Raw genomic sequence first — 23,278 nt, 5'->3', positions numbered from 1 at the left:
AGCTGCCGGGAGCTCCGCTGGGCGGTAAAGTTTGCCGGCTGACTCGGAAAGTTGCTGCTTCTCCCCGCTCCGCTCTCTTCCCTCCTCTCTTGCCTTCTTGCCTCTGCAAGGCCAGTTTTTCCGTCCCCCTCCCGGCTCCCGCCTCCTGCAGTCCCCTGGCCCCTGCCTGCCTAGAGATCTCAGACACAGGGGGATGTGAGCCTCCCAGCTGCTGATCAGAGGGAGGGAGGGAGGGAAGAAGGAAGAGAGTCAGGGTACCAGGGAGCCAGCAGGTTACCAGGGAACCTCTGGTCCTCTACTGCTATCGCCCAGGAGACTGGGCTTATTGCTCGGGCTGGGTCACTCTCCCAGAGAAACTGAGCTGGCCAGGGGGACAAGTGGAGTGGCCCCAGCCCCACCGGACCTCCGCCCACCATGGGCATCCAGGGCATGGAACTCTGTGCCATGGCGGTGGTGGTGTTGCTCTTCATTGCTGTCCTCAAGCAGTTTGGGATCCTGGAACCTATGTCCATGGAAGGTAATCTTTGCTGTGCTTCCTCTGGGCCTCCGTTATCCCCTTTTTATCCCCTCCTTTCTGGGCAGATAGGACTCTTGGAGGCTCTCTCCCAGTTGTCTTCTTTTCACAGCACTCCTGGATCCTTAGAGGGACCCCCCAAATTGCTATTCTCCTCCTGGGCTAGAGTTGATATCCTAGCCTGGCTGATGGAGAGAAGCAGGGTGTCCTAGCTTTGTTTCTTCCTTCTTCCCCAGAGGAGTTGGTGGGTCTTCCCTAGCCATCTCCAGAGGAAGTTCTGGACAGTATAAAGATGTTGGTTCCTTAGGAATCACCTTTGGGGATGATGGAAAAAGAGGTTTATTTTTGAAGCCACTGAGCTCCTTCCCCTCTGACTGACCCCTTCTCTTCTATGTTGCCGTGGCCCCTTTAAGTTAGTCTCCATCAATATTAACCCTTTACTCCTTTCCTTGCTGACTTGGTCTTGGACAACTGCAATGTTTTTGGGGAGGAGGAGGAAGTTAGGGGTGACCAAAAGTGAACATGAGGAGGAGGTAAGGGGGAAAAGTGGGGTCCTGTAGCTTTTCTCCTAAACATACTTGTTCTATGACCCCTGGAGGAATGCTGGACAGCTGAGGCAGGATTTAGGGTTAATAGTGCTGGTTTTAGAGCCTTGATGTATTCTAGACTGGCCAAGGCCCATTTTCTCTGGGATGCCTGGATTTCCAGCGTCTTGTTTTTATTCTCAGGCATGGAATATGTGTGTATGGAAGAGCAACCTAGTGTGTCCTCCCATACCATCCCAAACCGTCGAGGGTGGCAAAGAAAGAGTCATGTTCTAAGAGACGTATGGTGGTAACAGGAAAGGAGGGGACAAGCTCTCGGGGCAGAGATTCCCAGGCCTTCCTATCCCATCTTTCCATCTGATCAAGTCACTAGGGACCAGTAACACCTGGCTTAATGGGTCTCCTATCCTGCCCGTTCTCTTCAATCTCTCTGGCAGGAAGGAAGACCCTACTGAGGTTAAGGTCATGTCATTTCTGTCTCCACCTGCAGCCATCACATCCTCCTTAGAGAGAGGACAGTCACTGCCATATCAGTTACTACAGCGCCACCTCAGCATTAACTGAAGAGCAAAGCGGCTTCTACTTGCCCTTAAATCAAGACATTGAATCCTTTCCCAGGACCCCTCAAGGACGCTTGTCTGCGGCTCCCTCCCTATCCCCACCCCGCCTCCTGCTTCCCTCTTCAATGCATCATTTCTGTGGCATCTGACCAGCCAGCCTGGTTGAGCGGAACCAGAAGGGAGGTGGGTCCCCTTAAATGTGATTTCCCCCAGCCTTTTTAAACTCCATTCTAGACTGTCTCTCCTTTCCTTTCCCTCTCCCCTCTGCCACATAAAGTACACTCCCTTTTGCTCCCCCAAACCCCTCCCCTTTTTTCTCTCCCAGCCCAGCCAGGGCAGCTCTTGGATAGAGATATGCTAGGATTTGATTGGTCACCACTGCCACTGCATGTCCCCAGATTCTGGAGGGATAGAGGACAATGTCCTGCCTGCCTCAGCATTATATTGACCTTGTGTTACTGACCCCATCCCCGTGGGGCTATAGCTCTGAGCTCCCTGGTGAGGTATGGGAAAGAGGGAAGACTTCACTATAGATTCTTGTGCTGCAACAGTAGGGCAGTAGTGTCTCCATGGACAGAGCCATGAATCCCCCTTGCTTCCTAGGGTGGGTGGTGCTACCCCAGCTTGGACAAGGAGCAGCTTGGGTCAGGTTAAGAAAGGAGGAGCTAAGAACCCTAGTGTTTCTTTGCAATGAAGAGAGAGGATTAGTTGGGGCAGTGTGGGTTGTTGGTGGGTGGGAACTGCTGATGTGTCTTCAAGTGATTCAGCTACCCAGTCCCTCCCCACTTTATCTCCACGGGGATCCAGAATCAGGGAAATATTGTGCCCCCTACTTCTCCTTTATATAAAGTGTCACACTGGTTCCATGTATAAAGTATGAAGTTATTATTTCCAATGAGATTATAGAATCCTAGAATGTAGGAGCTAGAAATGGATCTTAGAGATCACCACCTTCAGAAGAGACTCAGAGAAGTAGTGACTTGCCTAAGGCCTGATCTGGGAAGATGTAAGCTTAGCTTTCTGGATTTTTCCTGTTTGAGAGAAGCAGAACCTATAAGACAGTGAGCCCAGGGGCCTGATCTAAGGCTGCATAAACTCACCAGTCCATTGATAGAGGAAGATTGGGGGCATAGGAGTCAGCTCATGACAGGAAAATGGATGAAGTGACTTGGGTATACAAAAAGCTTTCAATTTGGAGTGAAGGAGGAGACAGACAGACACATGCACACGTGTGTGTGCACGCACACACACAGAAAGAGAGAGAGAGAGAGAAAGCTCCGTCTAGTTGCAGGGCACAGAGGTGGCAGCCTGGTCTAGAGTCAGAAGATCTGAGTTCAAATTTGTACACACCTGATTTGTAAAAAGAATGAGTTAACACAGGAAGTTACTAGAGCATATGCTATGGTGGCATCCCAGGAGAACTCTTCCCTAGGTGAACTCTTCTGTGACATACTACCTCTCCACTGCAGCAGAGTTTGAGTGTATGTTAACCTGTGTCCTTTTTGTGCTATTTGCCCCAGACACAAACATTTATAGGTAAGCTCTGGAAGGAAAATGCCATCTAACACTTTTAATCAATCACTCAACATTTATTAAGCATCTACTACTGTGCCAGACGCTATGCTAAACACTTTGCATACAAAAAGAGGCAACAGACAGTTCCTGACCTCAAGGAGCTTACAATCTAATGGGGGAAACAACATACAAACTGATATATCCAAAGCAAGCTATCTACAGTATGACTAGGAAATGTTGTTGTTTGTCCTTTGTTTTCAAAGAGGAAGAGGACCAATGACATCATCGGTGACATTTTTGACTTGTTCTTGAATTGGATGTAAGTGACTCAGAGTTGTACAAAGTTGTCAGCCTCATTCTCTCTTCCTTTTATCCTGCCACTGGAATTCAATGACTCAGGAAACAAAAAATAATTAACAGAGGGAAGGCCCTGGGATTAAGAGGAGTTGGGGAGAGCTTCTGTAGAAGGTGGGATTTTTGTTGGGAGTTAAAGAAAGTCAGGGAGGTCAGTAGTCAGAGGGGAGGAGAGAGAGCATTCCAGGTATGGGGGAGAGTCAGAGAAAATGCCCAGAGTTGAGAGATGGCGTGTCTTGTTCATATAACAGCCAGGAGGCCAGTGTCACTGGACTGCAGATTATGTGATGGAGAATAAGAGTGGAAAGGCAGGAGGGGACTAGGTGATGAATGCCCAACAGGATAGTTTGTATCTGCTTCTGGAGTCAGTAGGGAGTCACTGGAGTTTAATGAGTAGGAGGGTGACATGATAGGATCTGTGCTTTAGGAAAATCACTTTCGTAGCTGAATGGAGGGTGGATTAGAAGGGGGAGAGATCTGAGGTGTGAAGAGAAGAGGACCTGAACCAAAGTGCATTGCTAGATGGCATTTTATGTTTCAAGTCCTCTCTCTTATTTGGAACTGGACTGAGAGAGGAGGGTCAGTGCAGAAGTAGGTTGTGAACTCAAATGATTGGACATGGCACTTCTTTTCTGTGCTTGCTTATAGTGTTTAGGCTAAGCAATCAAGGGGATCATTAGAAGGGACATTCAAGGTCATTAATAGAGCTCCATTTTACAGCTAAGAAAACTGAGCCCCACAGAGGGTGTGACTTGCTCCAGTTCACACAGATTAATGAATAGCAGATTAGAGCTTCAAAGTCAGATGCCAGTGTTTAAGGATAAGGACTAGATTTGAAACCAGAGCAGCTGGGTGTGAATGCCAGCTCATTTGACCTATAAGTTAGCGAACCTCAGTCTTCCTATCTGTAAAATGAAGGGTTTGGATGTTTGAAGTCAGAACTGGATGAACTTAGGTCTTTCCCAGCTCTGAAATCTATGGACCTCTGAGTTCAAATCCATCCAATTGAGAATTTAACGGTGTTATCTAAAATGATGTATGCTGGTGTCCTTCCTCTGGAAATGAATTTGTAAATTTTCTATGTTCATGATTTACCCTCCACTGCAGAGAAACTCCTTGAGAGGAGTCTTGTTTCATTGTTGCCTATTTTCACAGTATTTCACACAGTTCCTATTACATCATAAAGACTTTAAAAATGCTTGTTGTTGAATGGTCCAGATAAGGGCTGTGCTACAGTTTGCTTTTCCTTGCTACATGGGAAAAAGTTTGGTGGAGCAGATGCATAGCATAAATAAGATAGGGGGCAAGGGGCCAGGATGTTAATTTTAAGGGAATAAGCTTTGCAAGCATTTTGAAAGTTCCTATTTTTATATGCTCAGTTTAGATATGCTAATTATGAATCATCCTTACCTATCCATTCATAGTGACAGTATTTTGCTCATAGTATGCGCTTAATAAATTCTTGTTAGTTTGTATTGGATTAAAGCAGACTCAGCAAGCTCTCCAGTAGGCAATGCATTGCTAATCTAGTTCCAGTTACTGTATGGATTTGAAGTTGCATTTTTTGAAAAATTCAGACTTTTTACTTATTTAGACTGTCTTCCCCATAATGATTCTCAGAAGTCTTGAGGATTGACTCCATCCCACTAATTACCATGGTGGCTCTAATGTGGATTTCCAGACTATGAGGTTAGCAGTTTGATTGCGAAAGTGAGAGGGAAAGGGTGAGTGGAAAGGAAAGGAAGGAATCCCAACTCTATTTTAAAAAAATTTTTTGAATTTTATTTTCAGCTCTGAAATATCTCCCTCCCACCCTTTCTTCCATTACCCATTGAGAAAGCAAGAAAAAGAAAATTTGTTACAAATATTCATAGTCAAGCAAAACAAATCCCTATATTGTCTCATCCAAAAAAAAATGTTTCGTTCTATACTCTGAGTTAATCACTTCTCTATCTGGAGGGATAGCATATTCCATCATGAGTTACCTGGAGCTGTGGTTGGTTCCATTATGTTAATTAGAGTTTCTAAATCTATCAAAGTTGTTTGTCTTCACATTATTGTTGTTATTGCATAAATTATCCCTTTGGTTCTGCTCACTTTACTTTGCATCAGATCTTATAAATTTTCCCAGGTTTTTCTAAAACTATCCCCTTCATCATTTCTTATAGCACAATAGCACTCCATCACATATTTATACCATAATATGTTCAGCCATTCCCTAGTTGATGGGCACCCCCTTAGTTTCCAGTTCTTTGCCACCATTAGAAGAGTTGCTGTAAGTGTTTATATATATATATATATATAAGTCCTTTTCCTCTTTCTTTGATTTCTTTGAGGTATGGACTTAATGGCAGTATCATTGGGTAAAAGTGTATGTACAGTTGAATAGCTTTGGGGGCACAGTTCCAAACTTTAGCTCTTTCTAGTGAGGCAGCTAGGTGATAACAGTAGATAGAGCACTGCACCAGGAGTCAAGAAGACCTAAGTTCAAATCTAGCCTCAGACACTTACTAGCAGTGTGACCCTGGGCAAGTACTTAGCCTCTGTTTGCCTCAGTTTCCTCATCTGTAAAATAGGGATAATAATAGCACCTACCTCCCAGGATTGTTATGAAGAGCAAATGAGATAATATTTGTGAAGTGCTTAGCGCAGTACCTGACACATAGTACGTGTTATATAAATGTTTAATCCCTTCCCCTTTTCTTTCCCCTCTTCCCCCTTTCTTATTATTACTAACACAGATGAGTACTAGAAAAGACAAAACCCAAACCAAACATGTTATGGTAGAAAAAGCACCAGATGAGAGGCCCACCTTTGTCACTGAATAGCTATAGAACCATGGATATGTCTGAGTCTGTCTCCTTGTCTCTAACATGGGCATAACATCTGCTATGGCTGGCTCATGGGGTTTGTTTGAGGACTAAGTTGATAGATATGAATAATGTCATATATACATGCATGCAAGTACATATATATGCATGTGTGTATACACACATACGCAGTGTTATATATACCTGGATCATGCATGCACACATATACATGCAAGTATGTATGGATATATATGCATATGTGTAAATGTACAACACAATATTTAGATAAACATATACATACAGTGTTAAATATATCTATATCATACATGCACACATATACATGAATATAAGTATATAGGTGTATATGCATATGTGTATCACATATACACATAGTATTGTATATACTTATATCACACACATACACATGGATGTATTTTTGTATACGTGTATGTATTCACACAATACGTAAATGTTATGTGTCCCTCTATCATAAACACACACATATACAGATACAATACACACACAACGTTATGTGTACCTCTATCATATACACACTAAGACTTCTATCATAGGACCACAGGCTGTAGAATTCTAATCTGTGTGAATGCTTTGGGATTATCTGGAACTTTGGGCCATTATAAAAGCTTATTGCTGAGTAATTGATTAGATTTGTGCACTCTGTCCAATATGGTGGTTAAGACTGGACTGGTTATTCAACCTTTCTTACCCACTGAATTGGATCAGTCAAGATGATTTAATCGATGGCCTGGAAATTGGCCCAGACTGAGGCAGTGTGGCATAGTAGATCCAATGCTGAACTTGGAGTCAAGAGCAACCTGGGTTTGAATCACTTATTAACTGCATGACCATGGACAAGTCATTTGACTTCTCCGACCCTCAGTTTTGTCATCTGTAAAATGGTGATAATAGTAGCAACTGCTTCACAATTGTTGTGAGGATCAAATGAGGTAGTGTATATAAAAATGTAAAGCATGTTGCAGACTTTAATGTATCATATAAATGTTGCTATCATCATCATCATCATCATCATCATCATCATCATCATTGCTATTATTGTAAATGACCTGAAAATGACTAACATGGCATGGCAAAGAGATAGGTTTTATTTCCCTTTCATCCTCTGCCCCATCTTTATATTCCTACCTTCCTTTCCTGGGATGTTGGGGATTAAATAGTAAATAGGTTTCACAGTCTCAGATGGGTACACCAGGATTGTAGTGAAAGCTCTTGGAGAATTAATTAAGTGAAACATTTATGAAGAGGGAGCCCTGGAACTCTTGCTTGTGTCAGCTGGGACATCTTTGAGGTCCCGTGAGGGAACTTCATGTCTGCTGAAAGGGAGGGGAGTGGAGACAGAAGGGAGGTATTATGGCACTGTAGAAGGTGCACCCAGCTCTTTTCCTTTCTGGCTGTAGTAGAGTTACAATTAGTCAATTCACAAAGGTTTATTAAGTGCCTCCTATGTGAAAGTTACCATTCTATCTGTCTGTCCATCCATCTATCTATCTATCATCTCTATCCATCTATCTATCCTTCATCTATCTACCTCTATCTATCTATGTCTGTCTGTCTATCATATTTATCATCTATTATCTCTATCCATCTATCATATCTATCATCTCTATCCATCTATCTATCCTTCATCTATCTATCTATCTATCATATCTTTCATCTATTATCTCTATCCATCTATCATATCTATCTATGTCTGTCATCTCTATCCATCTATCTATCCTTCATCTATCTATCTGTCTGTCGGTCTGTCTATCATATCTATCATCTATTATCTCTATCCATCCATCTATCCATCTATCATATCTATCTAGAATATCTATCATCTCTATCCATCTATCCATCCATCCATCATCTATCTATTATCTCTATCCATCCATCTATCATAACTATCTATAATGTCTATCTATCTATTATATCTATCCATCTACTTCTGAAATATTTTGTTCAGTTTAGGACAATGACAAATCAGAACTTGTTTAGAGGTGAGGGGCTTGGAGATCATATCCTAGGAAAATCAGTTGAATAAAATGGCAGATGTTTATCCTGGAAAAAAAGATGTAGGGGAGACATGAAAGTTGTCGTGAAGCATTTGAAGGGCTATTGTGTGGAGCAAAGATTAGATTTTTTCTGCTTGGCTAGAACTACAAGCAGTGGGTGGAAGTTACAGAATGGCAGATTTCAGCCTGAAAAGCTTCCTAATAATTAGAGATGTCCAAAAGTGGAGCAGGCTTCCCCCAGAGATGGTGTGTTTCCTCTTATTGAGGTAGATTTTTAAGTAGATTGCAGATGATCACTTGTTGCATATGTTGTCGTGGGGATTCCTTTTGTGTACATCTTAGAATGGATGGCTGATACATCTCTGCCAACTCTCAAAATGTTATTCTGCAAAGTGCAAAGTAAATGCCAGGTATTATTATTATTATTCTTGTTGCACCTGATGGTCCATGCTAAGTATGTTAGAGAGGCACAGAGTGCTATTTGAGGTCTTGGGGGGAAGGGTATTACTGATGTGCAGGATCAGGGAAGATTTCACAGGGGATGTGGCATTGTTGAGTTGGGTTTTTAAATTCAGACACGAATTCAAGGTGCTAGAGGAAATGCAAAATTTGGATTAGATTTGCCCAAGATCTAGGGCAGTGGGAGTGAAAAGATGAGGATGGAGGTGAGAAATGTTTTGGAGGAATAAATTCCCATTGGAAAGGGAAAAACAGAACCATTAACAATCTCCCAGGGCAGCTAGTTGGCTCAGTGGATAGAGCACCGGGCCTTTAGTCAGACAGACTTATTTTCCTAAGTTCAGATCTGGCCTCAGACACTTACTAGCTATGTGACTGTGGGCAAATCACTTAACCCTATTTCCCTCGGTTTCCTCATCTATAAAATGAGCTGGAGGAGGAAATGGGAAACCACTCCAGTATTCTTACCAAGAAAATTCCAAATGGGGTCATGAAGAGTTAGACACGACTGAATGAACATCCCCCAACATCCTCCAGATATCACTTCCCAATCCTAACTCTTTCCCTGCCTCTGTCTACAAAGATTCTGTGCATCTTCCCTTTTGGAGGAGGAGAGGGGAATCAAATTGAAACCATCCAAAGAACAATTCAGCTCAATCATAATCTATTAATCACTTATTATATACTGGACACTATGAGAGGTGCTAGGGATACAAAGACAAAAAACAAAACAGTCCCTGCCCTTAAGGAACTTATACTCTGCAACCTCCATTCTCTCCTCCTCTTCCCCCATTCCCCCACAGAAAGGATAATGTGTGAGAGCCGGTATTATAAGGACAGGTAAAAGTGATTTTAAATACCCGTAGGATGGCAAAGTTGTGAAGTATAGTCTATCCTGGAGATTTTAAAGAAAGAAAAGAGAAATAGGGAGTAGAGAAACTAAATGAAAGGCAATGTGATATTATAGAAAGAGCATGGGATTTAGAGTCACAGGGGACATTTGTTTGAATCCTGGCTCTACTTTCTGAGTGACCTTAGACTAGTCACTTGGAGTTCAGATGAGAGGGCTTAGACTGGGTGACCTCTCATGAAAATTCTATAATTCTGGGTTTGGTTTTCATCTCATTTCTTCTGAGGAGCCTAGAAATACTCTAGAATGCTCCTTGAAGTCCTCCTCTTTACCCTCTCACCTTACTGGTTCTCTCCTGGTTAGTCTCTCTGTTATTTTCTCCCTAGGGAAGACAGCCTAGAGCATGGAGGAGGGAAAGAGTCATCATCACCACTTCTCCTCCTCCCTACTGCTCCTACCTCAAGCCGTGGGTAACACATTATACATATCAGGGATGGTTTTAGGATCATCTTGCTTCAGGAAGGTGTGGTAGAGATGGGGAGGGCCAGATGATCTCTTTTATACCCTTAGGATTCTCTCTCTCTCTCTTTTTTTTTTTTTTTGGCAGGACTCCTAGATTGGTGGTTCTAGTGAACGATGTTGGATCATCTTGTTCAACCCCACCTCATTTTAAAAAATGGGACTAGAGAGGTCACATGACTTGCTTAAAGTCACACAGATAGTTACAGAATGAGGATTCATACCAGTTCTTCTGACTGTTAGGTTCAGTACTCTTTATATTATGATAATACATTACTGTAGGAGTAATTTTTGAATTCTAATATAGATTAAACCTCCATTCCCTTTGTGGGACAGGAGAAGTAACAAGTGAGTCCAATCAGTGTTTATAGCATCATAAGATCAAGATTTAGAGCTTGACGGACTTCAGAAAAACCTCGAAAGACTGGTATGGACTGATGCTGAGTGAAGTGAGCAGAACCAGGAGAATACACTTCACAGTAACAGCCACGTTGTGCGATGGCTAATATTGATAGACTTAGCTCTTCACAGTAATGCAAGAATCTAACACATCTCCAAAAGTCTCATGATGGAAAATACTATCCACATCCGGAGAAAGAACTATGGAGTTGGAATGCAGATCGAAGCATACTATTTGTTCTTTTTTTTTTCCTTCTGTTGTATTTTGTTTCTTCTTTCTTGTGGTTCCTCCTATTGGTTATAATTCTTCTTTACAACCCTGACTAATGTGAAAATATGTTCAGTAGGAATGTATATGTAGAGCCTATATCAGATTGCATGCCATCTTGGGGAAGGAGGTGGGAAGGCAGGGGGAGAAAATTTAAAACTCAAAAGCTTATGGAAGTGAATGTTGAAAACTAAAAATAAATTAATTAAGATAAAAAAAGATTTAGAGCTTGAAGGGACTGGAGATGCCAATGAGTCCAATTCCTTGATGACATATGAGGAAACTGAGGCATAGAGAAGTCAGCAATGCCCTTTACTTTGGGAGGGATAAGGATTTCTCCTAGTATCTTTTTAGGAGCTTCATGAACTACCCCCAAAATCTCTTCTTCAAGTACTTGTCAACTGTTATTTAGCCTAACCATATTCAGGTTCCTTTACAGAAGCATAACTAAAGAAGGAGAGAAGAGAGAGAGGAGAGGAGAAGAGAGGAGACAAGGTGGATGAGATGAGATGAGATGAGATGAGAATGAATTACTTGGTGGGCTGTTTATCACAACTCATTAAAGATGAGGAAACTGTGGACCCCAGAGATTGTCACTTGCCTCAAGTTATACAATCATAGAATCTCAAGAGTTAGTCTTCAGAGGCCCTTTCAACCAACCTCAGCAAGGATCTTCTTTATCACAAATCTAATAAGTTGGCCTCTAGATATTGCTTGAAAGCCTCTATTTGGGGGAATGCTCTCGCTCCAGAGGCAGCCCATTTCATTTTTTTTTTTTTTGGTAAATTTTTTTTTATTTTAAATACAAAATAAGAAAAGAAAAAAGAAACAAACTTAAACAGTAAAACTGAAATAACACAAAATAAGAAAAGAAAAAAAAAGCATTGCCATGTGCACAGCAGTCCATGAGAGAGATTCAAAATATACAGCAATACATTTCCATTTCAAGAAAGCCTGCCTTACATAACAAATACTATGCATTGTGTTGAGAGCTATCTTTTCCTTGCTTCCTTGTAAGTTCTGTTTTGTTCTCTACTGTGCACTTTTTACTTGGTTCTTTTTTCCTTTTTCTTCTCCCCCTTCCCCTGCCAAAGGTTACAATTACACACAGATATATTTCTATATAGATATAGACACATACACATATATATGTACATATACATACATACGCATATACACATATATAGACATATACACACAAAGATATACATATATACATAAACATACATACACCCATATATACATACATTTACACATACACATATTTAGATATTGATAATCACAGTCATGTATACACATAGATCTTCATATGCATCTACGTAAGACTATACTATACTTATTTGTCTTCTCTTTCTCTGAGGGTAGATAATGTCTTTCCAATCTCTTTCTTTTCTAAATCCAAGTCTTTCCATATTTTTCAAAGTTTACCAACTCGTCATTTTCTACACCACAGCAATATTCCCACCTTATATTGTCTAGTTGTTTTAAATAATCCAAAACAACATTGATGAATGTGACTGACACATAGTATAGTTTTCCTGTTTTTCTCTTTTGAGTAAATCTATTTTAGTCTCAACTTCATCCAAGATTACGATTACCACATCTGCTCCTTTTTCCCTAACAAATTCTACTCCTGATCTTTATGTTTGTGTGTATCTCTTATTTCCTATCCCTCCTGACTCCTCTACTTTACTTCTACTTGCTACCTTGCCCTCCTATTACTTACCTATTCTCTGCAAGGATCCCTCCCTTATCCTCCCATTCTCATTAATCTAAACACCCTTCTATACCCCCTTTTTAACCTATTCCCTCACTCTCCCCTCTAAAGACCCCTTCCTTAGCCTCTGCCCCTCCCTATCCCCTTAGCAGTTTTTTTCCTTTCTGAATTTAGAAGACTTTTATACTCTTCTAGATATATATGTATTATTCTCTCTTGAACCCATTCCCAATGAAAGTAGGTTTCCAGAACTACTAACCCTCCTCTCCCATCTAACTCCTCTGAGTTAGTTCTTTCTCTCACAACTCATTTGTATAAAATATTACTCTTTTTAGCTGTTCCTAAACAGTTTTACATATCATACTCAAGTCTACCCCAATCTTTCTTACGAACTACCCAATTACTAATAACAATCTTAGACATGTTTTACATTTTACATATATAAAAGGTAAACAGTCTGTCCTTACTGAGTCCCTTGTAATTAGTGTTTGGTATTTACCTTATATTTCTCTTGGCTTTTGTATGTCAAATCTTCCATTAAGTTCAGGGTTGTTGTTTTTTTTTTTTAACAAAATCCTGAAAATCTGACAATTTGTTAAATGTCCATTTTTTAAAAATTCAGAATTATGCTTAGGTTTGTTGGGTATGATATTTTCAGCCAGAACCCCAGTTCTTTTGCTCTTTTATATGTAGTGTTCCAAGACCTGCCATCTTTTAGTGTTGCTGCTGCTAGGTCTTGTGTGATTCTAATTGTAGCACCACCATATTTAAATTGTTTTTTTGTTGTTGCTTATAATATTTTATCCTTGAGTGGGGCGTTTTGGAATTTGACTATGATATTCTTGTTGGGTTTTTCTTGCAGGATCTCTTTCAGGTGGTGATCAGTGGATTTTTTCTATTTCTATTTTCCTCTCTGGTTGTAATGCTTCAGGATAATTTCCCTTACTTATTTCTTGTATTATTGTATCAAGATTCTTTTTTTGATCAGAGCTTTCAGATAGTCTGATTATTCTTATTTTTTCTCTTCTTGATCTGTTCTCCAGATCAGTTGTTTTTCTTATGAGATATTTTACCTTCTCTTCTATTTTTCATTCTTTATATTTTGTTTTATTATTTCTTGATGTCTTATAATTTCCCTGGCTTTGCCTTGCCCAATTCTAATTTTCAAGGTGTCATTTTCTTCCTTAAGATTCTGGATCTCCTTTTCTAATTGGTTGACTTTCTTTTTATAATCTCCTTGTTTTTCTTGGATTGTTCTTATTTTTTTGTTTGTTTTTTCTCAATCTTTCTCATTTAATTTTTAAAGTCTTTTTAAAGTCTTCTATCAGTTCTTTTTGGGCAGGTGAAGTGACCGTTTGACATTACTCTTTGGGGTAGTAGAGGGTTTCTTGGCTTCATTATCCTCCTCTGAAGACAAACCCTGGTCTTCTCTATTCCCATAGTAACTCTCTATGGTTAGATCCTTTCTCCTTTGCTTGTTCATTTTTTAAATTTGTAGTAGCTTAGTTTTTGTAATCACCTTTAGCTCTGGGGCCTGGGGCATGGTGCCCCTGGCCTTGGATCCTCCTTCAGTTCTCCCCTCTGGTCTGGAACTGAAACCAAGACCTCCAGCCTCCTGTAAATGCCACAGCCAGCAGCATCCCTGTCCCACTGCTTCAGGACTCACTGCGCATTTGCTGGTTCCTTCTTGGCCACAGCCAAGTCTCCACAGCACAGCTGGGTCTGGTGTTCGTTGTCAGCACAGGTTCCCTTGATCTTCTCAGATGCCCAACTCCCCTCAGTGTCTCCGGGGGTAAAAAGTTCCTGTGGCTGGGGCCAAGGCAGCCTCCCAACTCAGCTAACCTCAGGGCTTGCCTGGTGTTTATTCTTCACAGGGACCAAACTTTGTCCTGGAATTTTTCTTCAGATCTTCTCTGAAGAAGTGGTCCCAGGAGGACCACTGTTCTGCCCCTACTCATTTATTTTTACCAGTCTATGTTCACTCTGAGGTGCTATTATTTTCTGTTTTTGGAGGAGATCTGGAGAGCTTGGAATTTTCTGACCTACTCCACCATCTTCCCAGAATCCTCTCTCCATTTCATTTTTTGAACGGCTTTAAATGTTCACAAATTTTCATCATGTGTAATTGAAATCTGCCTTTTAGCAATTTCTACCCATTGCCCACAATTCTGCTCTCTGAGGCCAAATAGGATAAGCCTTGGGTCAGAGACCACATCACTAACTCCTAGGCCTCCCCACTCCTAGCTCCATGCCATTTCAACTATTTCAAGTGAACCTGGGGTCAAGTCTGGCTTTGCCATTCATTTACTAAGTGACTTTGGCCAAGTCATTGAACCATGGCAGGTGGCTTTGGGCGTGTTTCCTTAGCTATAAAATGAGGATAACAATAGCTACTCTAATGATGCCATAGTGATATGCTATAAAAATGAAATGAGATATGAGCTTGGAAAATTCCTTGAAAAAGTTAAATGTGATACATTAACTTACAAAATCACAGAATTTAGAGTTGAAAGAGATCTAGGTAGTCATTTAGTCCAACTCATAACTGAAAGGAATCCCCATTATAATCAGTCCATCAATCAACAAGGTGATTAATCACCTACTTTGTGTTGGGCACTGTCCTATAACATAGGCAATGGTAGTCATCCAGTATTTGCTTTAAGAGTTACAATGAAGGGGAACTCACTGTCTCTTAAGGCTGCTCATCAACCTGAACACAGCTCTAGTTATCACAAAGGTTTTCCTGACTTGTTATGGAAGAGGAAGCTAGCTCATAAAAGATAGTGCCAACTGGTAACATTTTGGGGTTTGTTCATAAGAGTCTTATATCAAGAACCTTCCTTTATTCAGGTTCTGCTTTGGAGGATGATGTTTTAATAGCAATTATCCACCTTTCTCTGATACCTCTTAGATTTCCAAAATTTCATCTAAACTTTTTTGCCATTATTTTTGTCAGTGTTCAGTTAAAAAAAAAAACACAAACTGGTGAAATGAAGTGACAGATCTTTTTCTGAGATATCCACTGTTCTGATTATGTGAATTTTCCTGTTCAATCTTGGAGCTATAAAATCACAACAGAAAAATATCGTCTGTATTTGTCCCAATGTCTCCTCCCCTCCTCCTCTCATCCCTCTATAGCATGTAGATTAACTCCAATGTTAGTGGTCTGAAACAGTGAAAATACATTTGGACTTTCATTGCACTTAAAGTTTGTGCCAAGATTGATACTGAGGCATGATGGGGCCTGGAAGAGGTGGAGTCAGATGGCTTGGGGAGGGAGCTGGAGAAGGAGGTGATGTGGGCGTTGGGAAAAAACTGAAATGGAAGAAAGTCAAAGTTTAGGACATGAAGAGAAGTGAGAGAGAACACAGCTATAAATGACTAGAATTGGGGAACAACTAAGAGAAACCTTTCCCAGATATTCGCCTTGGGCTGTGTGCCAGGAGAGGCCAAGTCTAGTTCAGGGAAATTTTCATAGTAAAGTCCAGGAAAGCCACTGATTCAAGGTTTGGGTGGCTTCATGGCAAGTAGTTTTGCACCAAGAGAAGGATGGAGTCAGGATCCAGATGTGATGAAAAGACCTGCAAAAAAGAGCTTTGGTGTGGGGCAGAAACTGGTGGGGAAACTTGTGTGGACGAATACTGAAAACTAGAAAATGGTTCTTGAAGTAGACTGATAAAAGATTAATCTATGTGGGAACGTGCACCAAGCTAATGTGAGTAATAAGACCTGATCTGTAATTACCTGTTTGTATATGGTTTACCCACTGATTGCCAGCTGGCTGTTTGAAAATTATTGCAGTGGGGGGGTGGTAGATGGGGAGAGAAATACTTTAGAGGAAAAGAAACTAGCTGGCATGTGCATGACATCCTCGCACCCACCTCTATGCCTTTGTAGAAGTGGCCCTCCATATCTGAAGAGGCACTCCCTCTTCCCCTTTGCCTCATGGAATCCCTTTAGCTTTACTTATCTGTGCACATATTTGATGCCAACCATACCTTTTGAAGCACCAACCACCACATTGCCCACCTCCCACCTCCCACCTCCCGCTGATGGATTTCCTTTTTTGTCTCTATGTCCTTATCAGCATTGGTACAATAGTGCCTCCCGTGTAGTAGTACATACTTGCTAAACATTTTAAAAATTGAATTGAATTGACTTCAGAACAACGGGGATCCCTTCAGTAAAATCATAAGATTATGGGATTTAGTGGTAGAAGGGATCTTAGAGATCAACTTGTCCAAGTATCATAATAGAGATGAGGAAACTGAGGCCCTCACAGTCAAAGTAACTTGCCTAAGGTGACATATGTAGTCTACCAGATCCAGGATTGAACCCAAGTCTTCTAAAAATTTTTATTAATTTATTTTACTTTTATGTTATCTTTATTCCTTAATGTATCCTTTCCCACTTACCCAGAGACCCACCCTTATAACAAAGAATTTTTAAAAAATTCAGTTCAGCAAGATTTCCAACATATCAATCATCTGAGTATCAAACATACCCAGATTTCACTCATCTTTAAAAAATGTTCACTTGTATTCCCTCAAGCTATTATCCACTATCTCTCTCCTTCTTTTTGTGTTTTAGCCAAACTCCTAGAAAATAATGTCTGTACCGGCTGCTTTCATCTCCCTACCTCCCACTCACTTTTCAATCCCAGGCATCCATGTATACTGCTTGAGTAAAACTGCTCTCTCCACGGCCAACAAAGATCTCCTTATTGCTAATCTAATGAACTTGCCTTGGTTCTCATCCTACTTTCTGCAGTGTTCTGCCCTGTTGATTGCCTGCTCCCGGACAGTCTTTTCTCCATGAGTTTTTGTGACACTGCTCTATTGTGGTCTTCCCCATTGGAGTGAGCCTACTTGCTCTCCTTTGCATGTTCTCCAGTCATGTTCCATTCCTTATTCGTGGGGATACTCCAGGGCTCTATCTGGGTTTCCTCCTTTTCCACATTCTCTCTTGGTAATGTCCTCAACTCCTTTGGATTCAGCTATCCTCACTATGCAGTTAACTCCCAGATCTATATATCCAGCCCTCTTGAGATCTGGTCCCACACATCTCCAACTGTCTGCTATACATCTCTACCTGGATGTCCCATTTCTCAGTTTCATTATGTCCAAAAAAGAACTAATTTTCTTTTCCCTTAAACCCACTACTTTCCTGTTTCTGTAGAGGGTGTTACCATTCTTCCAGTGCCCAAGAGTCACCTTGAGTTTCCACTCTTGCTTCACCTCCTATATCCAATCAGTATAGCCAGTCAGTTGATTTCACTTCCTCCATATATCTAAATCTGTTGCATTTTCCTTACTCACATCACAACCACCCTAACCTGATCCCTCATCACCTCTTACCTGGACTATTCCAATAGCTTCCTAATTGGTCTCCCTCCATCCAGTCTGCACCCTCTTCAACCCATCCTCCACCCAGCTACCAAACTGATATTTCTAAATCACGGTTCCAACCATGTCACTTCCTTGCTCAAGAAGCTTTAATGGCTCCCAATTGCCTTTGGGTTAAAATGAGCCTCTGTTGGCATTCAAAGTCCTTTGTAATCTGGCTTCAAACTATCTTTCCAAGATAATTATTCATTACTTCTCCTTACAGACTTTACACTTCAGCCTGGTCTACTTTGCTTTCTAGACTCTGTACTTTTACATGTCCTGGAATGCTCCCCTTCCTCATATTTGCTTCTTGGAACCCCAAATTTACTTCAAAGCTCAGCTCAAATGCCACCTCTTTCAATAGGGCTTTTCTGATTCCCCCACTTAGTATCCCCTCCTGAATCACTATGTATTTATTTTGTACACATCCTATATTTATTCATCTGTGAACCGATTGAATCTCCCTAGTAGAATGTAAGCTCCTTGATGTCAGGAATTGTCTCATTTTAGTATTTGTATTCCCAATACCTAACATAGTTCTGGGCCCATTATAATAAATATTTGTTGACTGATGGATGGATGGAAGATTTCAATTATCAGAGACACTTGCTGTAGCTCTCACTCCGCCAAATGCAGAACAATTAATAATTTCTTGACATGCTTTAATGATAATTCCATTCTTCCAATGAAGGAAATTTCTATTCTGGACCTGAGTATTAATCAATAGGGAAGAACTAGCTGCTCAGTTGGAAATGATAGGAACCTTGGAGGGGGATCGATCTTAGAATTAGTGACACGAGAAGAAAGTCTGAATGAACCCCAGATTTTGGGAAAGAAGATTTAAGAGGGTTCTAAGAAATTGTGCAGGGGAAATCAGCCCAGGGGGTATGGGAAGCTTTGAAGGATGAAATTCTGAAAACTCAACCACAAAACCAATTCCAGTTAAAAGGAAAAGGGGAAATTGTCTTCAGAGACTGATGTGAATGCACAGGGAATTCTGATCAACTTGGATTTTTAAAAGGCACGTGCAAGAATTGTAAGTAAGGGCAAGTGATGGATGATGAATGCAAAAGCCTGGCATTGTCTTGGAAGCATAGTGAGTGGCATACTCAAGCTAGAATGAGATAGTACTTTGTGGTAAAGCAAAGTCCAAGCTGTATTGCAGAGAATGCAGAGAGAATGGCCAAAGAAAGATCCAGAATGCTGTTTGGGGCAGTGAAAACTACAATGGAGAGAAGGCAGAGAGCACCTCAACTCATATTTTGCTTCCACTTTTAATCTCGAAGAGAATTATCTTTGGAGCAGTGAGAACAGAACAAAAACGACTATAGAATTCATATCCAAGATAAACAAAGGACTAGCAATAATAACAAGAGCTAGCATTTATATAGTACTTTAAAGTTCACAAAGTACTTTACATATTGGGTCTCATTTGGTCCTCACAACAGCCCTATGAAGAAGGTGCTGTTATTATTCCCATTTTACATATGGGGAAACTGAGGCTGAGAGAGGTTAAGTGACTTGCTCGCAGTCACACAGCTAGTAATAATAGCTAACATTTATATCATATTTTAAGGTTTACAAAGCACTTTATGTCTATTATCTCATTTAATCCGCACTACAGCTCTGTGAAGTAGTTGTGAGTAACTTGCCCAGGATCACACAGCTATTAAGTGTCTGTCTGGGATGGGATTTGAACTCAGGTCTTCTTAACTCCAGGTCCAACATTTTATCCATTGAGTCATGTAGTTGCCTCTAGATGATTTCAATTCACCAGGCCCAAATGAACTTCATGTCAGGGTCCTGGAAGAATTGGTGGATACCGTTGCTGGGACATTGTCAGTGATGTCTAAAATATCATGAGGAACAGGAGAGGTGCCGCAAGACTGGAGAAATGCAAATGTCCTGGTTTTGCAAAGAGGAAAGTGAAATGGAGCCTTTAAACTATAGGTTACTGAGCTTGACTTTGATTCTTGACAAAATTCTGGAGCACATTACTAAAGGGATGGGTAGTAAACATTTAGAAAGGAAAGTGATGCTCACAAGGACCCTATACCAAGATTTTACAAAGTTTTCATCAAGATGTTTCAACATATGGTATTCCAGGCTAAGCTGATTTTGTATCCTGATAGGGTTACCAGGCTGTTACAACAGGGGAATATTATGGATATAATTAACCTAGATTTTAGCAAAGAATGTGATGAGATGTTTCATGCCATTCTTTTTGGGGAAAATGGGCAGACATAGACTAGAATAAGGAGAACCTGCAGCCTCGAGGCCACATGTGGCCCGCTGGGTCCTTGGGTGTGGCCCTTTGACTGAAGCCAAACTTCACAGAACAAATCCCCTTAATAAAAGGATTTGTTCTGTAAAACCTGGACTCAGTCAAAAGGCTGCACCCAAGGACCTAGAAGGCCACATGTGGCCAGGAGGCCACAAGTTCTCTCCACTCCTAGACTAGATGATAGTCTAGTTAGGTAGATTTGGAAACGGTTGTATGGCTGAACCCAAAGAGTAAGTTATTAATTCGTTGATTTCAGGTTGGAATATCTCCAATGAAGTGCCCTTAGAATCTATATTTGAACCTGTGTTGATTATGATTTTGGTTGATGACTTTGATATAGCAATAAATGGCATGCTTATCAGATTTGCCCATGACACCAAGCTGGGCTGGAGAGCTAGCAAAATGGAGTCAGGATACAGCTCTTAACCTGTGCAGGGCTAATTGGTGAGAGCTCAGAACATGGAGCAGCAGTCTCTAGCTACTCAGCCATGTGATCTTCCTGCCATGCCATCATGCGTGTACTCCATCAACAACTTTTGCAGTAAGAGTAGTAAATTAATCATGACCACTGTTGCTTCTGGAAATCAATTACCTTCTGGCTCCACTCATTGAAACTTTTGTGTTATCCTTGACTCACTCACTCACTCACGTTCACCCCATACATCTGTTCTGTTTCCAAATCTTGTCGATTTTACCTTCACAAAATCTCTCTCATGTGCTTCTTTCTCTCCTCTCCCATAGTCTCTGCCCAAATACCGGCCCTTACCACCTCACATCTGTAGCTTTGCAATACCTCCTAATTGGTCTCCTTGCCTCCAGTCTGTCCCCACTCTAATCCATCCTCCACCAAACACACCCACCAAAGTGATCTTCCTAAATCCCAAGTCTGACCGTGTCACTCCCCCCACTACTCAACACACTTCCTATAATCTAGGATCAAATGATAAGTTCTCCATTTGACATTGAAAGCCCTTTATAACCTGGCCTCTTCCATTTTCTTGCAATCTGTTTCCCTACTCATACTCTACATTCCCATAATTGTAGGCCTTTTTGCTTCATCACATAGGACACTCCAAATTTATGACTTTTTACTGACTGTCTCCCAAATTCTCTCTTCTCATATCAACCATTTCTCTTCCTGGCTGCCTTTAAGAGGAGGCCTTTCCTAGTCTGTCCTCTCTTCCCTTCTGAAATGACCTTTCATTCACACTGCATATATCTTGTATATACAATTTTTACATGATGTCTCCTCCATTAGAAGATAAGCTTCTTAAGGACAGTGACCATGTTATTGCCCATGTATCCCTGGCCCTTTTCCTGGTAAGGACTTAATAAATACTTGTTGGCTGACTGACTAAACTTCTCTCTTCCCAAGTCACTGCTTTCCTACATTTGTTATTCACTCCTATATGTGTAAAAGGTCATTGAGGCAGGAAGGAACAGTCTTGCTTTTGAGTTTGTATTCCCAATGCTAAGCACAGTAGTTAGCTAACAGTGCTTAATAAGTGCCGCTGTTCTTTTTTTTTTTTCATTCATTCATTCATTTGTTCATCATTCGTTAAGATCTTAACAGGCTAGAATGTTGGGCTGAATCTATTAAAGTTAAATTTAGTAGGGACAAATGTAAAGTTTTATATTTGCATTGTTGTTTTTTTAATTGACTTTGTAAGTAAAAGATAGGAAAGATGTGTCTAGATAGCAGTTTGAAAAAGATACGGCAACTTCAGAGGAAGGCAAGTTCAATATGAGTCAACAGTGTGATATGGTTACAGTACTAGAGGAGTCTTAATGTTCAGTCCTAGGGAGGTCTTGTCCTCTACCCTTCCCAGCCCACGTCTGGAGCACTGCATTAAGTCGGAGAATGTCCAGGGGAGGGCACCTGGAATGAGGGCCACATGAGGACCAGTTGAAGGGATTGTGTATATGTTGTTGTTGTTTAGTCATTTTCAACTCTCTGTGATGCCATTTAGGATTTTCTTGGGAAAGACGGTTTGCCATTTCCTTCTTCAGATGAGGAAATTGAGTCAAACAGTGTTAAGTGACTTGCCCAGGGTCACACATCTAGTAAGTGTCTGAGGCCAGATTTGAACTTGGAAAATGAGTCTTCCTGACTCTAGGCCTGGCTCCCTATCCATTGTGCAGCAATACAACACAACAAGCTGCAACAGCAGCAACAGCAACCACCACCACCACCAAAATGGAGGAAGACGTAGGACTGCCTGGGGCAATACACTTCATTTTTGGAAAGCACCAATTGTTGGGAAGTTGGGTTTGTTTTTTTCCTGATATCAATCCTAAATTCACCTCTTGGCAACATCCCCCCATTGCTCCCTAGTTCTGTCCTCAGGGGCCAGACAGAACAAATCCAATCCCTCTTCCACAGAAGGAAAAGCCCTTTAAACACAAATGTCACCCCTCTCCCCTGAGTTTTCTCTTCTCCATGATAAAACCACTCCCGTTCCTTCAGCCCGTCCTCATGAAAAGGGCCTCTAGGCCCTTCCCTATTCTAGTGGCCCTGCTCTGGAGGTTCTCTAGCCTGTTAATGTCCTTCCTAAATGGTGGCACCGAGAGCTGAAAAGCTAATGCCTTTTATGAATCTGGAACATAGCTACTTATTGTTAAAATATCAGATTACCACTTGCCCTGAGTTCTTAACAGGTGGGGTACAACATATAAATAGGTAATACTATATTAATTTCTGGTTTAAATGCTCTCTCCCTATTTAAAACATAAATACAAAGACGACGTCCCATATTAAGGTAAAGAGTTTCCAAAGTTTTCGGTAACTATGGTAGAAATAACTTTGTACCATTTTCAGGCTTCTCATACTAAATGCTCATCTTGATCAGAGGAAGCTTTGAGAGAGCTGTGGTGAAGCCAAAAAAGAACTGGATTTGGAGTCTGAAGACCTAACGTTCTAATCTCAGACCTGAGTGCTGGCTAGGTGGTACAGTGGATAGAGCACTGGGCCTGGAGTCAGGGAAAACTGAATTTAAATCCAGCCCCAGACACTTAGTAGCTGAATGACCCTGAGTAAGTCATTTCATCACTGTTTGCCTTAGTT

General features: G+C 41.0%; 1 protein-coding gene across 1 annotated transcript in view; it reads left to right on the top strand.

The window, feature by feature from the left end:
- The first annotated feature begins 316 nt into the window (after positions 1 to 316).
- Positions 317 to 23,278, top strand: part of KCNIP3 (potassium voltage-gated channel interacting protein 3) — a 57,003-nt gene continuing 34,041 nt past the window's right edge. Inside the window, exon 1 of the mRNA XM_027853925.1 lies at positions 317 to 517. Within this exon, the coding sequence (XP_027709726.1) occupies positions 415 to 517 (103 nt within the window). The 5' untranslated portion in view covers positions 317 to 414. The remainder of the gene's footprint in view (positions 518 to 23,278) is intronic.

Source organism: Vombatus ursinus, unplaced genomic scaffold (genome assembly GCF_900497805.2).
Source record: "Vombatus ursinus unplaced genomic scaffold, bare-nosed wombat genome assembly UNPS02010219.1, whole genome shotgun sequence".
NCBI lineage: Eukaryota > Metazoa > Chordata > Mammalia > Diprotodontia > Vombatidae > Vombatus > Vombatus ursinus.
This window is presented reverse-complemented; position numbering and strand designations above follow the sequence as displayed.